The sequence below is a fragment of the Ischnura elegans genome, chromosome 7 (assembly GCF_921293095.1).
Source record: "Ischnura elegans chromosome 7, ioIscEleg1.1, whole genome shotgun sequence".
NCBI lineage: Eukaryota > Metazoa > Arthropoda > Insecta > Odonata > Coenagrionidae > Ischnura > Ischnura elegans.
In genome coordinates, this window is record NC_060252.1 from 104,622,793 (window position 1) to 104,645,279 (window position 22,487).

The 22,487-nt window shown below is 38.3% G+C and overlaps 1 protein-coding gene across 1 annotated transcript in view; it reads right to left on the reverse strand.

The window, feature by feature from the left end:
• The window catches only part of LOC124163059 (4-coumarate--CoA ligase-like 1), a 49,236-nt gene that overhangs the window by 4,162 nt on the left and 22,587 nt on the right, over positions 1–22,487 (reverse strand). Inside the window, exon 4 of the mRNA XM_046539844.1 lies at positions 16,172–16,354. Within this exon, the coding sequence (XP_046395800.1) occupies positions 16,172–16,354 (183 nt within the window). The remainder of the gene's footprint in view (positions 1–16,171; positions 16,355–22,487) is intronic.

Genomic DNA, 22,487 nt, shown 5'->3' on the forward strand with positions numbered 1-22,487 from the left:
CTATATGGTCACATTCATTTACTGTCATATCTAAAAGAAGTAGGCCCTATGACATCCATAGTCCTATGACATCCATGACATTTCGAGAGTAATACAATAAAAAGTAAATCTCTCCCCGGAAAAATTAGTAGTTCCCGCCATTTTTATTTTTTCGCGGTTATATCGATTAAATTATGTATTAAATATTTATGTTTTCTGAAAGAAAATGCATAGTTCTATGTAACTACAATGTTTGAAAGAAATTGGTCGGGTAAAAATTGACAAAACCTTGTGTTAATCTTTTGGAAATCGTAATTTTTGGTGGTTTTCGGAATATTTTAATTTTTTTCCGAGTAACGAAGGACGACGAAAGAAAATTATTACCTACATTTCGTAGACAATGTTATGAGCATATATAATAATCATTTTCGTTGTCCTACTCACAAAATAAGGCCAACGGCAGTGGAAAATATGAAATATTTTCCGAGAAATCGATTTTTTGACGCCATTTTGAAAGCGTTTTACTTAGAAATTAACTTCAAAAATTACATAAGTAGGTGGCGACATTTATAAGCTTTCAATATATATGACAACGTTCCGTGTGACGGAAATGTTTCGCCTGTGTAACGATAAATAGTAAACAAACTCCCGGGAGAAATGGGAAGTGTCCGCCATTTTTAATTTTTTGCTGGTTTATTGATGGCAATATTGTAAAAATGTTTACATTTTCTCAAAGAAAATGCATAGCTTTATGTAAGCTATAGCTTTATAGCATATAGTAAGTCTTAACGAAATCGGTCTTGTATAACTGGACGAAATCTTGTGTTAATCCTTTGGAAATTGTAGTTTTTGGTGATTTTTGGCATATTTTAATTTTGTTCTCGACAACCAAAGGTGACAAAGACAAATTGTTGCCTAGGTTAAATGGAAAATTATGTAAGCATATATAATAATCATTTTTGTTATCATTCACCTTAAAATAAGTCCACGGGAGCGGAAGGAATGAAATTATTTTCGAAAAACCAATTTTTGGACGCCATTTTGGAAGCCAAATTCTTTAAAAGATACTAATAACATTATATAATTACGTGCTCACGTTTATTATCTGTAAAACCGTGCATAAAACATTCACATAGCACGTACCGTTCGCGCGCAGTAAAATAAAAACCGAAAGACGGTCCGCGGAAAAAGCGCGATTTCGGCCATTTTGTCGTCCTAGCGACGACACGTGGTGGAAACTTCCGGTTTTCGGATTTTTCCTCCGGATCATTTCGGGTTCCCCGCAAGCGTGCCAAATTTCAGCTCTCCAGCTCTTCTAGAAGTGGTCGGGAATTTGTATCCATCAGTGAGTCAGTCACCACGAGGGCTGTATATAGATAGGACTCGCACGCTCCGCGCGCTCGTTAAGGGGCTCCGCCCCTTAAAAACCCCGGTTCCGGCTTCGCCGTCTACATTTGTGGTCGCCTGAAGACTTTTCAAGTTCGAATAATCTCACCTCAGCTAGGGGCCGGCTTCGCCGGCCAGGGGGTAGGGAGGCGCCCCACTCATTCCTCGAAACGGCTTCGCCGCTCCTCGCTGAAGGGCGGCTTCGCCGCCCGAGGGTTACTGAAGCTTCTCCTCGCCTACGCCAGTTACTCCTCGGAACGGCTTTGGCGTTCCTCGTTGTGGGGCGGCTTCGCCGCCTTGGGGTTGAGGAGCCCCCCGCGGCTGCTCAGGTTAATCCTCATTAATGCTCTTCTCCACCGAGAGGGGTGCCCAGAGGGATTCGGGGGTTTTAATGTGTTATGCATGCGGTCATTAATCGTCCACATTGATCACGTAGTGATGATTGTAAAGGGTAGTGCAATGCGGAGTAATTGTGGCGACAAGTACCCATAAAAGAAGACTTAATGGCAAGTTTTTCATTTTTTTGGGGGGGGGGTTCCAAAGGAATACCGGGGGTTTTGTACTTGTGTTCAACCAGTGGTCACAAATCGTTCTCATAAATTCCGTACCAATAAGCCCTAGGGGTCCGGAACAGTGGTGGAATTCTGACGATTCTTTTACCTGGAGAGGCTATTTTTTAGAAATGTTTTTGGAGGTTTCACGGGGTTATCGGGGGTTTTAGCAAGTAGTAGGGGCAACGGTTAAATTTTGATGAGAACTACTCGGGAAGGCGACTTTAAAATATTGTTCAAGGAGGTGATCGGGGGTTCTCTGGTATTTTTCCCGTATGGTTTACGGTGGCTCTCCCTCACCAAATATTCCGGATCTATAGCTCAGAGGGGACGGGTAGTGCGGCGTAATGTTTGCGAGAAGTTCCCAAGACTTATTGACACATTTTACATTTGGGGGGGATTTCAGGGGGATACCGGGGGTTTAAATGTGTGTACTCCTGGCGGTCACCATCCATTCACATTAATTCCGTGGGGATGAGTCGTTGGGGGCGGTGGAACAGTCACGAAAAGTACCCAAAAAGTAGACTTATATGCAGAATTTTATTTTTTGGGGAGGTGTATGTGGGTTTACCGGGGGTTTATAGGTTTTTATTTACTGCTAGCGGTCATCAATCGCCCACATCAATTCCGTAGCGATGAGTGGTAAGGATTGGAAAAGCAGCGGAATTGTGACGAAAAGTACCCGAAAAGGCTACTTATACGCAAATTTTAATTTTTAGGGGGTTTCGGGGGGTTTTAAGATTCATATCGAACAGAAGTTTGCCCTATGACATCCATATTTCGAGAGTATACAATAGAAAGCAAACCAGTCCCCGAAAAAAGTGAGTAGTGCCTGCCATTTTTATTTTTTCGCGGTTAAATCCATTAAATCATTTATCAAATGTTTATGTTTTCTGAAAGACAATGCATAGTTGTGTGTAACTACAAAGTTTGAAAGAAATCGGTCGGGTTAAAATTGACAAATAATTGTGTTAATCTGTTGGAAATCGTAATTTTCGGTGATTTTCGGAATATTTTAATTTTTTTCTCAGTAACCAAGGACGATGAAAGAAAAACATTACCTACATTTCGTAGACTATGTTATGAGCATATATAATAATCATTTTTAATATCCTACACCTGTAATTACGACTAGGGGAGCGGAAGTTATTAAATATTTTACGAAAAACCAATTTTTGGACGCCATTTTCGCAGCAAATTTCTTAAACAGAAACTTATAACATAACATAATTACGTTACTACATTTACCAGCTTTCAAAAAATGCATTAACGATCCGTGTGGCACGCACGGTTCGCGCGCAGTAAAATAAAAACCGGAAGACGGTCCCCGGAAAAAGCGCGATTTCGGCCATTTTGTCGTCCTAGCGACGACACGTGGCGGAAACTTCCGGTTTTCGGATTTTTCCTCCGGATCATTTCGGGTTCCCCACACGCGTGCCAAATTTCAGCTCTCCAGCACTTCTAGAAGTGGTCGGGAATTTGTATCCATCAGTGAGTCAGTCACCACGAGGGCTGTATATAGATAGGATTATTGAGTTTTTGTACACCCGAGGGAGGGGGGGGGGGGGTTTGGACCCCTCCCAGACCTGGACTCTCCCCTTGGCTATGCTACTGTCGCAACTGCTTGCCGTATCCACTAAGAATGAAATTAGAGAATAAAGGAAATATCACTATCCTCAGAAACTCCAATTTTCACCAAGTTAACCATAGAAATCCCTAAAATGTGGTAAAACGTAACGTAAACTCACTTGTAAACAGCGTGGTCTCCAATGGTAACCGGCACAACACAGCACTACTTGTGCTGACGTCGGAACCAAAGCCATCACATGGGATTGTGCCTTCTTTCTAGGTGGCTATGACACCACCCGAGAAAGAAAATAGTCCCAGGGTGAATACGAATCATGTACGAAGGGTATATTAGTATCCAGATACGAACTGGATACCAGTGAGTCATATGTTAATTCATGAGTTTTCTGGATATTAGGGCGTATATGATATAATTTTAATGGATGCATGTGAATTTTCCGGTCGCCTTGTATTATTGCGATTTCTATTATCTTGATGGTCAACCCCCGTAACCAGATACTGATCTTGCCATTTGTGACATTGTTGCCTTCAAAGTGAAAAAAGAAATAAAGCAAAAAAAAGCAATAAGCATCAGCCTATCAAGGTTGGATCGCCTGAATATAGCAAAGCTCTGAGGAAAACAGAGAGAGACAGTCAAAGGCTCTTTTTGGAAAAACCTCTTAGAGTTAAATCTGAGTCGAGCTCAAGCTTATCCGAAGCTTTAGAAGATCCTCAGAAGTTCCCAGGTGTGATTACAAGGTCTAGAGCATCCTTAACTGAAAAATCGGCTTTGGAACTTGTTGAAAGTTGTGGGAAACCAAAGACATTGAAGGAGGAATTCTGCACAACCGATCACGGAACACGCCAAAAACACAAGTCAGTGGGTGATTACAAACTCAAAGGTAAGGGAAGGTCGGTAAGCAACCCTGCAGTAAAAGCTGAAGAGTCTGGACTGCAAAAGACACAAATGTCTGGAGCTCAAGGTGCTTCTGAAGAACTTGATCCTAATATGGAGAGACGAGACCGTGTTCCAGCAGTTGAATCTGATGTTGAGTACAGTCATGATGACCCAGACCAGTCAGATGATGGAAGTGCAAACCCAAGCGGACCAGGAAGAACAGAAGACCTGCATCAGGACAAAGTGGTGCACCACCAACAAAAACAATAAGACTGCAATTCACTGAAGACAAAGCCACCCTAGGGGTTAACTTAATTGCACTATATAAAAAGTACAAAGCAAGTTTCGACCAGCTAGCAGCAAATGGTGACCTCATCACAAAATTCCTCAACAAAGGAAAAGAATTGAGGACCAAGATAAATGTACAAAAGGCAAAAGGAGTTGAAAAGGTGATGATGCCTGGCACGAACTTAGAGGTAAAAATTTCAGGCGAAATGTCAAACACAGATCTAACATTTCCAAGATTCTATGCAGTTGTTCTTGCATTGACAAGCCATTTGCCAGATAGAGAGACCACTGCCCTAGCAAAGAACATCAAGCAAGGTGCAGGGATAACAGAAGTCGACAAATGCCTACTGAAGTTGGTTGGCCCAGGTTACTCTCTGCATGGATATGCAATTCTACAAAGCAGACAGCAAGCAGGAGCATCAACCAGTCATAGCTCATCTCAGCAGCAAGCCCAGCCACCTTCAATGCTTCATGATTGGGACACAAATACAGAGGGAATCATTGGCACCTGGATGGGTCTAGGCATGATAATGGATTATCAAACTCACTTGGCAAAAAATGCAGGAAATGGCAGCGAAGAAGACTTCCTGAACTTTAGAGAAAATGTTGAATCGCCAACCCTACTTGCTTGTTGCCGAAATATAAACAGCACAAAATATCAGATAACAGAGCCTGACAAAGAAAACATTCAAAACATCTGGAATAAGTTTCATGTCGGAGTAAAGATGACTGGAAATGGTGCCATCAAGAATATACTTTTGGGCAAAGGCATTCAATTTCTAGAGCTATTGTTCACAAGAGAGGGCGTTGCAATGGTGGGTAGATCTTAGATTTGTTGTTGGTATTGTATTTGTTCCTAAATTTAGTCTTGGTGTTATATTTGTTCATCAATTTTCGTTTTTTTCATATTTTTTGTAAAAGTTAAACAAAGTTTTTAAATAAAACTGCAATTTGGAGGGAGGGATAAGCATCAATTCATAAGGAGTCGCTCTGAGAAGTCCATGCTTGACTTTTTGTAAGTTTTGCAGTCTTTTTTGGGTTTTGAGTTTGTTTTTTTTGTTTAGAAGTTGGAGCCGCACACTACTTCTAAGATGGCGCCCGAGTTGGCTAATTGTGAAGTTTGCTCCGAAAAAATTGTTGATATTCAACCAAAAATCAAGTGTGACTTCGGTTGCGAGTTGTTTTTTCACGCCAGCTGTGTTGGCTTAACAAAAAGCTTGATAACTGCTATTGCTAACAACACGCAGTTACATTTTCAGTGCAACAAGTGTTTGTTCGCAACATGTGACTCGATGAAAAACATGGAAAAAAAGCAAGAAAAAATAATGCAGATTGTTACAGATCTCCAAGCGAAATTATCAAACTGCATAGACATAATGTTGAAGCAGAATGAAGAAATCGTTGCCTTAAAGTCGGCGAGTAAGAATTCGCACGTGAGTGATAATATACAAAATCAAGCGTACTCTAAAGTGTGCGTAAAACCTCAATCAGGTGGTTCAGAAGTTATAAAAAAGGAAACTAAGATGGTTCGTTTCGATTACGGGTCTTCTTCAACACTTCTTAAGGACACCTACCGTCAAAATCCCTCGACGAAGAAATCACTTGCGCCCGACGTACAAGGTGAAGAGTTAAAACAAGCGTCAGGCAATGAAGTGGAGTTGGCGAAAGCTAGCCCTAGTAATAAAAATGGAATCAAGTTGGGAACCAAGAATGAAGATTTCACGCTCATCTCATACAAGAGAAAGCCGAGACCGAAACCAATCATTGGAACTGCAAGCACCGACAACACCATATCCGGCATCCCAAGGAAAACACATCTCCATGTGTGGCGTTTTAAAGTAGGTACCACAGTGGAAGCAGTAAGGAAATTTATTATCGATAAACTTTCAGATAAAGAGGTTGAGGTAGAAAAGCTGCAGGTAAGAGGGGACTCTTATGCCTCATTTCGTGTGTCTGCCGATTACAGGCTCAAAAATGAACTTGAAAATCCTGAATTTTGGCCAGAAAACGTACTAGTAAACAGGTTTTTTTTTTCGGAAAGTTCGGAACAATCCCCCATCTACCTAAATGACGAATGGTACAATACTCCAGTTTTGAATGATAATATTTCCAATCAAAAAACAGTGAAAATAGCCAATGGTATAAGTGTTGCCCACATTAATATTCAGTGCATGAGGAACAAAACTACCCAATTAGAAGTGTACCTCCATAATACCGAACCAGACTTCTTGTGTGTATCTGAACACTGGATGAGTGCTGAAGAACTAAGTGTATTTTGTATTTGTAACTATAACTTGGTGAGTCAGTTTAGCCGCTCAACACACAAAAATGGGGGTGTAGCCATATTTGCACACAACAGGCTACGAAATGAAATTAGTGCTTTTAATGTCTCCAAATTCGTGGAAGAAAAAAACTTTGAGTGTGCAGTGTGTTTTCTCACAACAGCCATAGGGACTTTGGTACTTATATCACTATATCGTTCACCTGTGGGTGATTTCCATGTTTTTATAAACAACCTTGACAAACTTTTGGAACTACTTTATGTTAACCAAAGAATTCTAGTGATAACTGGTGATTTAAATTGTGACTATTTAGTGGATTCACCACAGCGGACGGAATTACTGAACATTGTGAAATCATCCCACACAGCACACTCAAAATTTATACCGTATAAAAGTTGCATAAATGGATAGGTATAATATGCAAATAATATTCCGTCGATTATGCACATATTATGCGAATAATATGCACATAATATTTAAATATTATGCCGCCGTAAACTATTACTATAATATTGACATAATATGTATATTATTACATTGTTAGTAACATCCCATCGTTAATTATGATTCATATAAGAATCATAAATCAACAGCCACCCAGCAAACTCAAAAATCCTATTCAGTATAAAAGTTGCATAAATGGATAGGCATAATATGCAAATAATATTCCGTCGATTATGCACATAATATGCGAATAATATGCACATTATATTTAAATATTATGCCGCCGTAAACTATTAATAATATTGACATTGTATGTATATTATTTCGTTGTTAGTAACATTTTATCATTAATTATGATTCTTATAAGAATCATTAATTAACGGCCACCCAGCAAACTCAAAAATCCTATTCAGTATAAAAGTTGCATAAATGGATAGGCATAATATGCAAATAATATTCCGTCGATTATGCACATAATATGCGAATAATATGCACATTATATTTAAATATTATGCCGCCGTAAACTGTGATTGTATCCGTAAAAATCGATGATCATACATCCTCTGTATCAAAAAATGTGAAAACTTATGTTTTAATATATCACTAACAATTTCGTATCGTTCGCAGAATACTCCACAATTATTATTATTTTTTTATTTTACACACCGGCATATTCCGGTCTGGCGAGGTACGCAACTTGGTAGCCATATTGCCGTTGTCCATGGCCGTTGTGTTGTTGTTCATTGTTGTTAGTTGTTGCCGTAGCCATATTGCCGTAGTTGGGAGAATTGAACGTCTATTGAAAAATCTAATATTAAAGAGGAAAAGATGGGTTTACGGAACTATTTTATGTCACAGTACTATTCTGGTAACGCATATACGATAAGGAATAATAAGCTTCATGGTATGAAGAACAGGACTTTATTTAAAATCAAAGTAAGTACACGTACGTGAGTCGTTGTCGTTTGTCATAGGGTAGAAATCAAATCTGAAATTATCAGCTCCTAATTTTGAGTGTTATTCCCAGTACTTTAATTAATTTTTTTAAATTACCTAAATGTATATCTTATGACGGTACTTTTTCAGTCAGAGTCCCAGCTTGAAAAGTGAAGGGAGGCTATTCCAAGGAAAGACGAAGTTTTGGCACTTAAGTACTGAACCAGGTTGTGAGCTGCACTTTCGCCCTGAAGATATCACGTACTTGATCATATATGCATATAATTATTTTAGTTTGTGATTATTAATGACAATATTATCTTTATTGTTTCGGAGTGCATTTTCAAGAACGGCTTGCTTACATCGTTTGCGTGATTGCTCGCCACAACTCTATGACTAACACAGAGATAATTATGCGATTAGAAGACCTCTTTGTGGCTTGGAATCACATTTTGGACCATTTTTAATACATTCGCTAAGAAAAGACCGTAGATGTTCAACCATGCGGATGTCATGGAAGGAATCATCGCGAGTGTTGTGATTGTGAATTCGTGTGACATACTTTGTACTTTCTAATCGCAATTTCATGAGTAACGATTATGGAAGGGCGAATTTTTGTCTTTAGATGTCATTCACATGATATTTAAACCAAATTTGCGATGATATAGGACTCCTAACTGAATATTTGTATATTTGTGATACAACGATGAAGGATTGTGCCTTGTTTTAGTGCAATGTACCTATGCTGTGTCTACATGAATGATTCATTAAATTTCTCCTCGTTTCCAGAAATCAATTTTTATTCATGTAATTTTCGAATATTATGCAACTGCATGTTATCACGCATCAACGGTATAAAATATGCATAAAAGGTTCGTAGATATGGTATAAAATGTGCATAACATGTACCTAAAGGTGCATACTAATGGTATATATGGGTATAATATGTGCGTATATTTAGCCACATCAATGGTATAAATCGTGCCTAAAAGGAGCATATAAATGGTATAATATGCGCATATATTTTTTAGGCCACATCCATGGTATAAATTGTGCATAATATGTACATAAAAGGTGCATATATATATGGGTATAATATGTGCATATATATAGCCACATCAATGGTATAACTTGTGCATATTATGTACATAATATGTGCATATAAATGGCATAATGTCCTCATAAATTGCGATATTATGCGCATAATATGCGGAATATATGCACTGATGGAATGGCATAATGTTTGCATATATACGGAATATATGAGGACATTATACCATTTATATGCACCTTTTATGTACATAAAAGGTGCATATATTCCGTATATATGCAAATATTATGCCATTCCATCACTGCATATATTCCGCATATTATGCGCATAATACCGCAATTTATGAGGACATTATACCATTTATATGCACATATTATGTACATAATATGCGCGTTTTATACCATTGTGGTGGCATAATATTCGCATAATATTTGAATATTATGTGCATATTATGCCATTCCATCACTGCATATATTCCGCATATTATGCGCATAATACCGCAATTTATGAGAACATTATACCATTTATATGCACATATTATGTACATAATATGCGCGTTTTATACCATTGTGGTGGCATAATATTCGCATAATATTTGAATATTATGTGCATATTATTCACTTTGTGCTGTGTGGGATATGGCCTATTATGTTTAATTGAGGAACCAACTCACGTGACAAAGACTTCTAAGTCATTAATTGACTATATGATAACAAATTATAATCATAATAAGAGTGTATCCACTGTTGTTGACCTTGGTTTATCCGACCATCACATGATCATGACGACGTTTGATTTGAAACTTCAGAGTGTCAGACCTAGTAAAATTACCACCAAGGTGTTCTCAAAGGAGAACATAAATTTTCTAAAAAGCATTCTAATGTTGGAAACTTGGGAAAATGTTTATATATCTCACTCATTTGAGAATAGTTTTGAGATCTTTTACGACAAATTGCTCCATCATATAGAGTGTTGCATTCCAACCGTCACCATCAACATTAAAAATAGGAAAAACAAATGTAAAAAACCATGGCTCACTGAGGAAATAATTAATTTGTCACGCATTGTAAAAGAAAAAGCACATAGATACAAAAATTCCCAGAATAATGAATTGTTCTTAGATTTTCAAAAGACAAAGAAGAAGTATACTGCTTTACTAAAATATTCAAAAAAATCTTTTAATAACAAACGCATAACTGAAGCACAGAATAAGACAAAGGAAACATGGAAAATTATCAATGCACAGCTCGGTAAAAAACGAAACCCATGCGTACCAAAATTTTTCAATGACGATGGTTCTTTAATAACTGATCCAAATATAGTATGCAATCGAATCAACGAAGCCTTTTGTAATTTAACTAAATCCCAGCTCATAAACAATAATAACAACCATTGTTTAGTAGATTACACCAGTGAAGTGCATTCCCTTTACCTTTATCCATGTGATGAAAAAGAAATGTTAATGTGCTTAGATAAATTATCTAACTCTTCAGTTCCTGGAGTTGATAATATACCTGGTCGACTAGTAGCGGATTTAAAAAAACTTATTGTGCAACCATTACTATTTTTAGTCAATGAATCGCTGAGGCTAGGGATCTTTCCAGAACCCCTAAAACTGAGCAAAGTAATACCCGTGTACAAAAACAAAGGTAATAAGGATGATATAACCAACTATAGGCCTATCTCACTTTTAACACAGCTTTCTAAAGTTTTTGAACGTATATATTACAACAGATTACTTTCTTTTGTGGAAAAATACAAAATTCTTTCTAACTCTCAGTGGGGATACCGGAAAGGACGTTCTACAGAGGATGCCCTCATCACTGCCTGGAATTTTATTTCAAATTCTTTGGATAATGGCAAACAGGTCTTGGCATTATTTTTTGATTTCTCTTGTGCATTCGATATGGTTAATCACTCCATACTCATAAACAAGTGTCACCAAAATGGAATCAGAGGAGTCGCACTGGAGTGGCTAAAATCATACCTTAGCAATAGAATGCAATGTGTTGAAATGAGACTTAGTGACACACTATGTAAATCAAACCAAAACAAGATAACGTCAGGTGTCCCTCAAGGTAGCATCTTGGGTCCTCTACTCTTCCTGATATTCATTAACGACTTGCCCTTGATTGTTAATAGCATCCATGTCAAACCAGTCCTCTTTGCAGATGACACAAACTTCCTAATTTCAGCTAATGACATCAATGAAGTGCATCACTATGGTCAGCATATATTAGATTTAGTCTGGAATTGGTGTCTTTCCAACAAATTAAAATTAAACAGTGCAAAAACTCAGTCTATGCTGTTTAACCCGAATCATTCCAAAGATTTTGGAACATTGACACTGAACAACCATACACTGAGTCTAACTAAAACTTGTAAATTCTTAGGGCTACAAATTGAAAATACTGGGAACTGGTCCTTCCATGTTAAAGACTTGTGTTCGAAATTGTCCCGAGTACTGTATAGTGTGAGGTTCCTAAAAGCATCCTTACCTCACAAGGCGATGATGTCAGTTTACCATTGCAACTTTATAAGTAGAGTGACTTATGGTATTGTATTCTGGGGATCAACTGTAACGCTATTAGATACAATTTTCAAGATGCAAAAAAAGATTATAAGATGTATAATGAGTAAGCCTTATACTTATTCTTGTAAACCCTTATTCAAAGAACTGAATTTGTTAACAGTGCCTTGTATATATATATACCAACTATGTTTACTGATAAAAGAGAATATTAATGATTTACCAATTAATAATGATGTACATGAGCACCTAACTAGGTCTCATCGCCACATCCATGTTACCCTCCATAAAAAACGTATAACAGCAAAAAGTCCCATTGCAATGGGATCAAAAATATTTAATTTCCTTCCCAAAAGTATTAATTTGATTAATTCTAATAGGGAATTTAAATCTTCTTTAAAGAAATTTTTAATTAATAAGTGCTACTACAGTGTAAATGAATTTTTAAATGACAAATGAACTCTGACCATTTTTACATTTTTAAGTGTTATGTTGATTACTTTGACGTGTCTTATATCTATGTTGTATTCATAAGATCCTTGGACAAATAAAAAATTTATTTATTTATTTATTATTTAAAATGATAATGTTAATTTTCGAATGCGAGCGCGAAGAAGTAGATATTTGCTCGTACAACCTATGGTAGAAAAATATCAAATATTTATTGAGTTTTTTACATGCTAAACATAACAAAGTGACCCATTTTTGTCATTCCTCGAAGGAATTTTCATTAATTTCTGTAGAAAAATCGCTTATAAATCCCAAGTCGGCAATCAACGTGAAAATTTGCAGTTCTAGCGATGGAAGTGGTTGCGCTCACTCCTGTATGATACAGCTTGTTATACAGCATGCACACCCGAACTCCGATTTTCAACTATTTAAAAATTGTATCCTTAAGTTTGGACATTTCCATCTGTGGAATTAAAAGAAAATGAAGTTCGAGCAGAAATCTTTATTGCGGAAAAGAATTGGTTCTTACCCACGTAACAGCATTGAAATTTTGAGTGTTGGAAATGAACGCTGTGAAAAAGTTAAGAAAAAGCTGACACACGATATTAATTGGGTAATTGTTTACATGTTTCTGGCGGTTACCGTGTTGTATTTTGCAATGATTTTATTAAGCTGAATTTTCTCGTTCTCTCATATTGTGAGCAAATGTAAATGAATTTTGTGTCATTGAAAGCTTTTCCCCACTAACTTTGTTGCACATTAATGACTGAGTTGGCTGAATAAAAGCTCACTTTTAATTAGCTTCGTGCTTTGGAAATACTCTTTGATGTTTCCAGCGAAGTAAATATTCAAATTTGACTCATTACTTACGGTATATTCTTTTGTTTTTGGCCGCACCAGTCAGCTGTATGTTTAATTTAAGAGATGGTAACCCCAACACTGGTTCTTACCACAGGGGTGCCTATATTCCACCTTTGTAAAAACTCATGCTTGAGTAACCTATTAAAATTTCATGTACCATAAACTGGAATAAATATATATTATTATTATTATAAATGATATTTTCACATTATTTTTTTGAGATATGAGAGAGTGAAAGTATGTTTGCATGCGTGAAAGATAGTGTATGTGCGTGTGAATGTATCTAAGAATATAGTAATTTACTGGTATTTTTTGTGTGTTATTTGCTCGTAATCCCAGACACTCCTACGTGTATTAGCTGTGACAGTGAAACCACCAGATTCATCAATCAATGTAATATATAAAAGGTAGCAGATATAATGATTACAGGTAGGTAGACAATGCATTCTATGGGCCCTTAGATCGCAGCATAACATAATGAATCAATTTAAGTATTCAGTTTAGTGATGTAGCGTAGAGATACCGTACTTTCCCGAATCCACGCGATCGGTCAACTCGGGAATAATATTACGCATTTTGATTGCCAATGCTCGAGATGCAACTCTCAGACTATATTAATGTTTATTGATTTTTTATTTATTTTTATTTTTATTTTATTTTATTCTCAAACCACCGGATACAGCTCTTATTGGCCATTTTACACCGGGGTGTTCAACAAATGTAACAAGTAAACGTACACAAACGACCATGCCCTGGACCGGGGAAAACCTACCCAGGCAGGACTCGAACCCGCGACCTCTTGTTTGGCAGGCGAGAACGTTACCCCGCCGCCACCGAGGCCGGCAATAATTTTATCTAATAACGTAAGAATACGCGGAAGAGTTCATGAATATCGCAGTGAATTGAATGAAACTTCACTGAGAATTAAACCGTGCATTTCTCCGCTGAGAATTTCACCGCTCCGATCGAAATCTCTGAAGCACTAACGCAAAAGTTCGACTTGCGTAAATTTCGACTTACACAGTGTCTGCCGGAATGCATCCCTTACGTAACTCGGAGGATGCCTGTATTTCCATTTTTCTCATGATTTTCTTTAGTTGATAATGATTTATGGACTAAATGGTCTCACATAGGAAAAAGTCAGAGGCAGACTGATGAAGGGCTGATTGTGAGGGCGTTTTTTAAATCTGCAACGTAGTCACTTTTGATATGGTTATCATCCTATGGCATTTCTCCCGACATGGACACCCTCCCACTGATAGTTCTATGTCTTGGGAAGAGTCACAAAATGTGCCTATCATATTTTGCCTTATAATTTACCACTACTGAAGTTCTGCTGCATAACCCTAGTGAGAGCTTTAAAACAAAATGGTCCATTAGTAGGACAAGTGTCATAGTACGATGGCGCATGAGAAGAGAGGATTGTAGCTCATTCCACTCCCTCTTATGAGACACTGCATTCTCTGAAGCACCAATTGAAAATTTTGGATCCAGATTCAATGCCTTTCGATAATTTCGATTCCAAGTACGCGGTAAAGGGCAGTATCCGTGGATATTTGAACCCGAGGATTCCGATCATTCCTACATAAAACCATTCATATGGACAATGGCACCCTATGGTTTAGAAGCTTGGACCATCAGAAGAAGCTATCAGAAAATAATTAGAGGTCAGCTGAATATAAAATTAGGAAAAGAGGATTCTATGAAGTGCTTTACGCCAAAGACGAATACAATGGATTGAACATGTAATTGTTGAGGTTTCATTTTTGTTCGGCTATCAGCCAACCAGCTTGGTAAGCGTGATAAGGCGCTATGTATTAATTTTTTTGTATGTTTGTCAGTCGTAGCACTGAGTGATGTAATGTGGGTGGTTGATTAAGTTGTTCGCTCCCGTTTATTGTGCGTTTTATTGCCCATACAAACGCTACCCTGCCAGTCAGCCTACAGTAATCAGAGCACAGCAGTTTCATGGGAAATGTGATGTAAGGAAAATTTGAAGGTTTAGTCCCCAAAGGAAGATCAAGGGGCAAGTACCTAGGACTGATCTTGAAGGATACTGGGAAAATGATCTTCAATGAGGTAAAAGAACTAGTTGGAAGAAATGGAGGGCAGCAGTACACCAATTGTACGGATCCTATTGTTGTGTGCCAAAAGGACTAACGAAGTAAGTATGTAGTTTATCTTAGATGTTGGGATCTTTCATACCTCAGAGATGGTCGCAACGAAGAGATACACTCTAAGTTGTTTATGTTCATTTAATTGGAAATCATTGTAATATACAGATTGGCTTACGCTTCAAAGAACATGGCAGCTGGCGGCTAAATTTAGGATGGCACAAATAGCAAAGTCTATGGTGCAGCGAAAGCAGAGGCAGGAGAGACAGTGCAGCATGCTGCGGTTGATTAACACCGGCCAAAACAGAGTGCTATTTTTGGTGAGGATACAAATATACACACCTGAATCGTCCAAGGAACTGCTGGAATATTCCATGCACGACACGTGTCGTCAAGGAGGTGGAAAGGTTTGGCCTTGAGTTCCTATGACCTCTGTATCTCAACCTTTCTAATGACTCATTACCCACGCACAGAGAAGTGCGCAACTCGAGACCAACGAGAAAAACATTCTCAGCTAAAAACAGGACAGGGTGGTCAGGAAGATGCAGCATCAAGTTGGGTTCTGACCACAGCTTAGAGAGGTAATTAATTGCAAGATTTACGGCAACGCAGGAAACAAAAAAAAAACATGTCGAAGGAAAACCACAGCCTGTGGGCTCTGCTTAGAACGTGAGAAAGAGATGACCTTTCGAAATGGGCTAATATCGGAATTTGGGAGGCTTGGGAATTGGAAGGTTGGGAACCGGGAAGATCCGGAACGTGACACTATACTACGTATGTATCATCAATAGCATTGAAAAGATGGAAATTTTGTATGCAATGGTGTGCTGGTCACCTGAGCCGTCGTCTTCATACGCCATTTCCTCAACAGCAGTTGCACCCTCCACCGCTCCATCGATGGAAAATAGAATGACAGGCCAGCCCAAGCGCCCAGACACCATCTTGACCAGCTCTGCTGTTTCTGGCTCGCACAGGATGAAACGACTTTTCGTCTCCCTCATCTGCTTCTCCAATTCCCCTGCAAAATTATGGTAATAATTATGTTGTCTTCGTTATACCTGCAAAGTTAGGACTACAGCGATTCCCTTTCATACCCCTCCACACTTTTCTTCAGTAATCAGTTTCAATGCACCTGTACATGCAGATACAATTTAATATCACAGTTTCATTTGAACTTCTCTATCTCTCTCTTTAGTTCTCCAGTCCAGAAATCCCTTCATAACTCAAAAAGAATGATTATAACCTGTTAATAACAGAAAAGAAATACATGTTTACTTAGAATTATAAAATAGATACTTCAAAATGTTCCTCGATGAGGTAAATAATATAAAAATATCCCAGATTGGGCAGAGGCACAGGACACAAAAAGATTAAAAAAACACAGAATTTTCGAATTTCACGAGAATTTTCGGTGGTATAAATCCACCTTCCTCAGAGTTAGGTAGGAGACTGAAGTAACTGAGCACATTTAGTGCAGTCACAGCACAGATTTTATTGCATGGGCAGTCACGCTAAGTTGTTTCACATTAGAAGAATATTATTTTTATTTTAGCATACTCCTTGTACAATATTTTTCAGCTGATGCGAGCTCAGCTTAGTTCAACCCATGTATGCCTAGTGGGTTGTTTTCGACCCACTTTGTAGAAAAATTTTTCTGGGTGTCGTGAAAGAATATACTGCTACAATGTTTTCCTCTTGAGTTTTGTGAGCTCAGAGCATTGTTGAGGAACCGTGGTGTTCAACACCCCCATCTTCACATTGAAATCTGCAGTCACAACCAAGTTGGCTGAGAGGTACCCTGACGTTCCTCGCCAGAGGAGAGTATTTTACACGTTCTATTGAGAATCAATTATTAGTTCGCTTAATATTGTGTGTTAAGTATGCCTGCACATTTTCCTTAACTTTTTTCTATAATAATAGCATTATCGTGAGAGTGGTACGTGACCCACTGGGCACGGAGCCGCAATTGAGCATCTACCTGTGACACTTTTTTGCATCAATCATTTTTTAATTTTATTTTATTTACCTATCATAATATTTATAATTTAGATTATAAATAATAATTATGACCTATATGCGATCAATTTTATCGAATTTATAGCTATATAGCTTTGCAAATTAAGCGTTAGCGGTGATTTTCCTCATTTTTTTAATCAATCGCAGGCGATTGACACTGACTGTGGCTGAAATCTTAGATGCTCTTGAGTGTGATGATGGAAAGTATCTGCATGACGTTCACGGTTCGACAATTTACATCACCCCACCAACAGTGGCGGCTTGCCCATGACGACTCTCGGACGCCGCCCCTCCCAAAGATTTGAAAAAGGAAAAAGATTAAATACCCATTCAATTATAATCATACATCTAATTAACCTAATTGTTTTTCAATTGCATACATCGAAAAGGTGGGAAACAAATGCAAAAATTGCACGAGAAGTTCGCATATGTAGCTTCGGGGCACTGGCCAGAAGATCCCAATCCATCACCATACAGTTATATGAAGAGTGTTAGTGGTGGGGGCTGCTGGTGCTATGACGCGTCTAAGCTTGTGCCTTATGGAAGTCTTGGGACGCCGCCCGAGCATGCGCAGAGCGACGTATCTAGTGAGATGACATTGCCGCACCGGCCGGCGGCCGTAAAATCTTGGTGCTGCAGTGTTGCAGAATACCTTGTTTTGGTGACCAGTTGACTTATTATGTGTAAATTGTTTTAATGCAAATAGGCCTCGTTGTAGGTTGAGTTAATCGAGTTAGTGATTGATAGTGCTTTAGTGTTATTGATTGTGAGTGTTTTAGTGTTAGTGATTTTTTAGTGTATTTGTGGTCTCTAAACTGCCTGAAAAACTCACTAAAATACACAAAATATTTTTTTAAAATTGACCCCCTGGTGGAGTGTGCCCCTCCCAGCATTTGACTCACGAGCCGCCACTGCCCACCAAGTGACAAGGGTGATGAAACCAATGGGGACTCTGGAAATGGAGAGTGTGCGGATCCTGACCGGCTCTTGAGGCGACAGCTGCAAGCTGAAGCAGAACTGGTCATTCCAAATGGTAAAGAAGATAGTAAAAGAGAGACCGCATCATCTTGAGAGGCTAATGGCACCGTGAAGGAAGTCCAGGGTTCCATTGCAAAAAATAATGTAAGAGAGGCACAACGTAATCATGCGAGAAGAACAGCAGCATGTCGTGCAGTGAGCAGGAAATCCCTCGGCACATATGTATTGGCACAAATCTGTGATACCAGTAATATTGATGTTGAGTATTTTTACTTGTCCACAGAGTGGACAGCATGAACCTCCGGATTATGAGAGCAAAGTAGTAAGCAACAGCCAAGAGACACCATTAGCGAACCCTACCATGACTGCTGTCATAGAAGAAAGAAATTCACTATAAAGAGTAGGGATGGACGGATCCAGGATTTTTCTTGGATCCGTGATTTTCGGAGCCGCATCTTTCGGATCGGATATTTTTGGATACAAATGCATTTTCAAATTCCTGCTATTAAACGAAGTATTTATTCAAGTTTATTCTGGGTAGGTACATACAATCAAAGGAATGTCTTTTTTATATTTTCATACACATTTTAATATTTTTATAAATTAAAAATCTTTTTTATAGGCTTTCAAGTTGTTTTTTTTTTAAACAACTTTATATGCTCAGGACCTAAACTGTTACGCTTGGGTTTGGAAATGAAAATAGGAAAAATCTTCGGATGCCTCTGCGAGAGCTTTCAAACGAAACGGTTCATGAGCAGGGCAAGAATCGGATGAGACGGCTCATTTGAAGAGAGAATCAGAACTATTTCCATCCTTATGGGGCGTTTCATTCACTGAATCTATTATTTAAAATTTCGGATCCAGATCCGATGTCTTCCGTGACTTTGGATCCGATGAATCTGATGAAGGGCAATGTCCGCAGATGTTTGGATCTGAGGTATCCGATCTGACCATCCCTAACAAAGAGGTGTACTTGGATGTAACAAGGAGACATAGCTCTTCCCCCAGAGAGCCACTGTCATCTTCTGAGGAATTCTTTCGCAGCAGCATTTGCAAGTGAAGACGTGCATCCTCTAGAATTTTTTAATATATTTCTAATGGAAGATGTCATAAGATTGATAACTGTGCACACTAGTCAATATGCTATGCGTGCAAACAAACCAAACATCCAAGTCAGTATTGATGAAATGTATACCTTTATTGGCATTTTGTTTTTAAACAGGTATGTTCCCTTGCCTATGCGACAGATGTTTTTGGGATTCAAGTGATGATGTTCACAATGGTTTAGTTATAACTCTATGCGTCGCAACAGATTTGAAAAAATTCTATCTTTGCTTCATGTTTCTGATAACAATACGATAAATCCAGCCGACAGGATGGCAAAGGTTAGGCCTTTGATCAGTTCCTTAAATTCCACATACATTGCAAATATTATTCCTAACGAGCACAAAATTTCAATTGACGAGGCAATGGTGCTGTACTTTGGGAAGCACGGTTGCAAACAGTTTTTAAAAGGAAAGCAGGTTAGATTTGCTTACAAGGTTTGAGTGATGGCTCAAAGAAATGGGAATTGTATGTATTGCGATCAGTATCAAGGTAAAAATGGTCTTAAATCCAGAGCAGAAGATTTAGGTTTAGGTGAATCAGTTGTCATTGATTTTTGCGATATATTACTCACAGAATTCCCCAAAGAAAATTTTTGTGTGTTTTTGAAAATTTCTTTAGGTCAGCGGGAAAAAGTGGTATACACCAATTATATTTAAGATTTTAGATGATGCAATGAATAATGCATAAAATAATGTAGATTCCACGGTCTTGAGTTGGAAAACCTTCAGTAAGCAGGCAGTCCAAGCCATGCTTCAGCAGTATGGGACAGTAGCAAAGCGAGCAGGATACTGCAAGTAAACCTCTGAGACAAAATCACGGTGGACACCTGCTAATGTCAACAGGTACATGACGTAGATGTGCTGTGTGCCACAGTAAGGCAGTACAAGCCTGCCAAAGGTGGCTTGTGAACTTGCACGATAATTGCTTGAACTACTTCACCAAGTTTAGGAGTCATCTCATATGATATTTTATATGTTTAGGTTAAAATAGTACATTTGATTGTTCTAAGGTTCCGTTAGCTAATTCATTTTGAACTTTTATTTTTAATTGAAGAGCTCTCTTAGATCTTCCAATCATTCGGTATAATTCAATAAAAAGACTTCATTTAGTTTTGTTGCATAAACTATTGTCAAAATCATAGCCTATTTTTTATACTAATCTAAGCTTTCAAAAGTGTATTTCTTTAAATGCATTTGAATGCATTACCTTGATTTGTTGCATGATACTAAAATAACGGTTATTACTGAATGAAAAAAATTGTACTTGCAATAAAACATTGTAACTTTGTTTGTTTGTTTAGTTTTTCGCTGTTTAATCATTTACAATAGAGAATGCAGTCAAAGCAAAGTTAAAAAATGAAAATATTGTTTTTTAATGATGTAAATAAAATTAGAAATAATATAATCAAACTATCTCTCTCAAATTTCAACTTATTTGCCACTTTATGCCCAGTGGATTGTTTTCGACCCAGGGTATTACTATGACCTGGAGCACTAAGGACTTTTTTAAGCATTTTTCTAATGTTCCGGAGACCATTTGCATCAATTCTGGTGAAAACTTCAATAGCATTTGTGCAAAAAAAATTCTGGGCATAAATGGGTTAACTGGTACCTATATGAGTAATTAAAGAGAAACAATATTCAGAGGGCTATATCATTTAGAATTTACTCTTCTCACTCTGCTTACTATCCATCCAGTGGCCAGGCATGCCACCTCATTGATCATGAACTTTTATGCCAGAAAAAAGGAAGTAATGAAGTACCTGAAAGACATGCCTCCAATAGTGTGTGGTAACAAGCCTGATTGGGTGGAAATTAAAGACATCTGCTTTTTCGTCCCCAGCTGTCCCCTCATGTCCCGGAACTCAAAACAAGACAAACATTTATCCCTTTCTCATGAGGGTCAACAGCATGGAGTGAATGCCTTAAACAATTGGGTGCATGTGTGAAAAGACAGAAATAGATTGTAGAGAACTAAGGGAGCCGGGGCATACGATGAATGAGCCACTATCGTCACTCAAGGCTTCCAAAGCCATTTTAATTACAAATAGTAACTTCGCCTTGATGACTTCATGGAGAGAAGAGAATGCTGCATATGCACAGGCATTCACCCTTTGATCCATCAGTGCAAATGGGAATGAAGATGGGGTGGTTTCACCAAAACATAAAAAAACTGATGCTGGTATTCTGAGGGAGAAGTGGAAGAGTTTAGCCGAAATCGTAAAACCGTATAAACCATAGAAGTGGCAGTTTACCAATGTGCGTGGAGCGAGTACACAGCAGGGTATATATCAGGTAATTTTAAATCGAATCTGAGAATAAAGTCGTGGCCCGAGGTTTGCTGGTCGTATTTCTCTGCAGGAATATTCTCTTGGATATCGGTTTGCGGTTCAACTAAATGGACGGATACAGAAGCCACCATAGCAAGGGAATGGGAGAAAATCTGAATTGGGCATTGAATTTCTTGTTAGCTTCAAAGTAGGAGACCTTTTCTAGCATTTTTATCTCCATGATTTTCTTTTCATCCTTAAGCTTCAGGCAGTCACGGGAGCAAACTGGATGATCACCGTCACAGTTCACGCAATGTACTTGAAAGGAGGAGTTTTCATTGTCTTTTTGTAGTGCTTTCCCTCACCGCATCATGCACAAGCAGTGGTGGCTTGCCCGTAAGAACTCTCGGACGCCACCCCTCCCAAATATTTGAAATAGGAAAAAAAAAATAAATACTAATTCAATTATTATTGTACTTCTAATTATCCTAAGTGTTTTTTTCAATCGCGTAAATCTAAAATCTAAGAAAAACACACAAAAATAGCGCGAAAAGTTCGCATTTGCAGCCGCGGGGCACTGGCCAGAATGTCCGAATCCATCGCTATGCAGTTATATGAAGAGTGGTAGTGGTGGGGGCTGCTGATGCTATTACGCGTCTAAGCTTGTGCCTTATGGAAGTCTTGGGACGCCACCCGAGCATGCGCAGAGCGACGTATCTAGTGAGTTGACATCACCACAACGGATGGCGGCATTATACTCTGGTGTCTACTTGGTGCTGCA